Here is a 2812-nt window from a genome sequence, read left to right as displayed (position 1 = left end):
ACACAGGGGGTTGAGAAGGGGATGCCAGGAACCAGGGTCAGGACTGTCCTGAGACAGCTGACCTACCCACAGCATATTGGGTCTGAGATAAAGATAAGCAGAGGCAAGTTATCTAGGAGCTGGGTTGAAAGCCCTCCTCCCCCACCCAGTACATCCATCCAAGGGCCAGATACTGAAGAGGGAGGGATGGGGCACCTCGGCTAGGCGCTGAGGCTAGAAGGAAAAGGCAACAGAGGCAGTCCCTGCCACAACCGGGCTGCTCACCTCATCCTCCGTCTTCTGCTTCTTGGCTACTATTCCCGTCTTGAGGGCTAGTTTGTTCCCGCCTCTGCGCTTGCCCACCTGGGTGAAGGGACAGAAGACTGCAACGGTTACAGGAGCCGGGGCCCGCCCTTGGCGGCGCTGAGGCCCACTACACCTTCCTAGCCCGGCCCGGTGGCCCGTCCCGACGCCGCGCCCAGCTCCGCCAGCCGGCCGACCTGCGCAGCAATCAGAGAGGAGCACACGCGACTCAGCGCCTGCCCTGGGCCCATGATGCCCAGGCAGTCCTGGGCCCCCCAGCTGTCTTCCCAGGGAGAGAGAAGAATCCCCACAGGAGGGGGATGAGCTCTGTCCTCACTATCCCCTATTACGGACCACACAGGCAGCAACAGCTCCCTTTATTGAGCACTTACTGTATACTAAGCCCTGTGCCAAGTGGCTTTGGATGTATCATCTCCTTCCACTTTCACAGTCACCTTAAGATGAAGGTGACAACCGTCCCCATTGGACAGATGAGGAAACACCTTTGAAAAGGAGAAGCCTGTCCTCTGGATCATGCTGACAGCAGACAGTGGAGCTGGATTCAGGGTCAGGTGTGTTGAGTCCAGGGAGCAGCAGTCTTAGCCACCGCCTGATGCTGTTCCCTGACACCTAACCTGGCCTGGCCTCTTTGAGGGTGCTCCCACAAATGGCCCCTCGATGACCAAATGGAAAAGGCAGTGACAACTACTGCTACTCTTATTCACAGGGGGGCACTCGGCTGCCACCCAGTTCTCACACCAGCCCAGGCCCGGTCACTTCCCATTCTTCAAATCTAAGATTTAGCCTGAACTTTCCTCCCGGTCCTCTATTTTCTCCCACAAACTGAGGGCTTCTTGTGTACCAAGGGCAGTGACAGGCTTTACAGACATCCTGTCCCTAGCCCTCAACTAGGTGTAAAGTGACCTGAGCTGCTGAGACTATTCTCACACTCATTTTTGACAGATGAAGAAACTTGACGCACCCCCACCCAAGTCCATTACTCTTAAGTCAACACTTTTTTTCTCCACACCACAGGAACTTGCTCTCAACACCAGAGACAAAGCCAGCTCAGGGTTGACAATCAATACAGGTGCCCTTTTTTAGCCTAGAGTTTCTCAATCTTAGGCACTAATGACATTTTGAACTGGATCATGTTTGCTGGGGAGGAGGAGGAGAGAGTTGTTCTGTTTCAGGATGTTGAGCAGCAGCCCTGCCCTCTGCTCATGAATGTCCGTTCTGACGACCACGGATGTCCCCAGACTTCGTCAAGTGTGGAGATGGGGTAGGGGGAAATCGTCCCCAGTTGAGAACCACTGGTTTAGTCCTTCCTGTAAGGCTTGCCCAGTGGTAATCACATAAGAAGATGCCCACTTTTGCAAGCAGGGAAAATGAGGTTAGGCCATCTCAGACGCTCCAGGAGAGCAGTGATGCCTGTCATGTTCAGCACAGCATATCCATCACCTAGCACAGTGACCAGCACAAGGTAAGGTGCTCAATAAATGGACACCGGACGAATGAGAATCATGGAACTCAAGCAAATCTCCTAGGTCACACAGTAAGCAGTCTGAGTCTTTCATTCACACAGCTCAGACTCCAGACTTGAATATGACACCCATTCCCATAGTAGAAGATGGTCCCCAAATCCAAAGTTCGGGTGAGTACCACTCAAACAGGAATTCTAGTACCCTGGTCTCCCGATCCTCGGAACGCTGTTTCCAATGGAATCCCCCGCCCCCCCCAGCTCCCAGTTCCTGCGGGCAGACTCCTGGGGTCCCCATCTCCGCCCCCAGACCTCTCTTGTCGGGAATCCAGGTTCTGAATCCTCAGCGGGTGACCCGGACGGCCCCCTGATCGGGGTCAGAGGGTGGACCTGGATCCCGATCCCCTTTCTCGGTCCCGATTCCCCAGGCCAAGGAAGACCCTGGCGCCCGCCCCCACCCCCGCGGCTCCTTACGAAGCTGAGCGTGGGGCCCGGACCGCCCTTCCTCTTCGGATCCCCGGGACCCGCGGCGGCAGCGGTGGCTGGCTGATCGGGTCGCTGCGGGCCCGGGGGCGGCTCCTCCTGCCGCTGCCGCTGCTCCTCCTCCATCTTCCGCTTGAACAGCTCCAGGAAGCTGCCGTCGTTGGCGAACAAGTTCACGCCGCCCGACACCGGGCTCGAACCCGCGCCCGACACTTCATCATCCCCGCTCTCGGGCGACGTCCCGGGCCCCGACTCAGCCCATCGGCTTCCGCCGCCGCCGCCGCCACCCGCGGGGCCCGGCGCCTCCCGACCGGGAGGCTCCGCCCGTCTCCCTCGGGCAGCCATTTTGTCACCAGGTGCCGCGCAAAGGACTCCGGGAAGGCCGCTCCCGGCCCCGCGCTTGGCGCCCGACAAGCCTGGTCCCGGGCAATGCATGCCGGGAAGACCCGTCTTGGTGCTTAGGCGACCGCAGTGGGGGCGGGGCATGAGGGGCGGGGCAAATGAGGAATAAGGCCTGACGCGGCGCGCCCTCAAGCAGCTGCCCCGGCCCGCCCCGGCCCGCCCCGC

General features: G+C 59.1%; 1 protein-coding gene across 1 annotated transcript; it reads right to left on the bottom strand.

The window, feature by feature from the left end:
* Nucleotides 1–6: 6 nt before the first annotated feature.
* LOC104999855 (chromosome unknown open reading frame, human C19orf43) lies at nt 7–2695 on the bottom strand. The gene is made up of 2 exons (XM_010855481.1): nt 2237–2695; nt 7–342 (listed from the first exon to the last, which is right to left on the bottom strand). Exons 1-2 carry the CDS (start codon nt 2678–2680, stop codon nt 214–216), a joined length of 573 nt encoding a protein of 190 aa, XP_010853783.1. The 5' UTR covers nt 2681–2695; the 3' UTR covers nt 7–213.
* Nucleotides 2696–2812: the final 117 nt, after the last annotated feature.

This window comes from Bison bison, unplaced genomic scaffold (assembly GCF_000754665.1).
Source record: "Bison bison bison isolate TAMUID 2011002044 unplaced genomic scaffold, Bison_UMD1.0 scf7180017864365, whole genome shotgun sequence".
NCBI lineage: Eukaryota > Metazoa > Chordata > Mammalia > Artiodactyla > Bovidae > Bison > Bison bison.
This window is presented reverse-complemented; position numbering and strand designations above follow the sequence as displayed.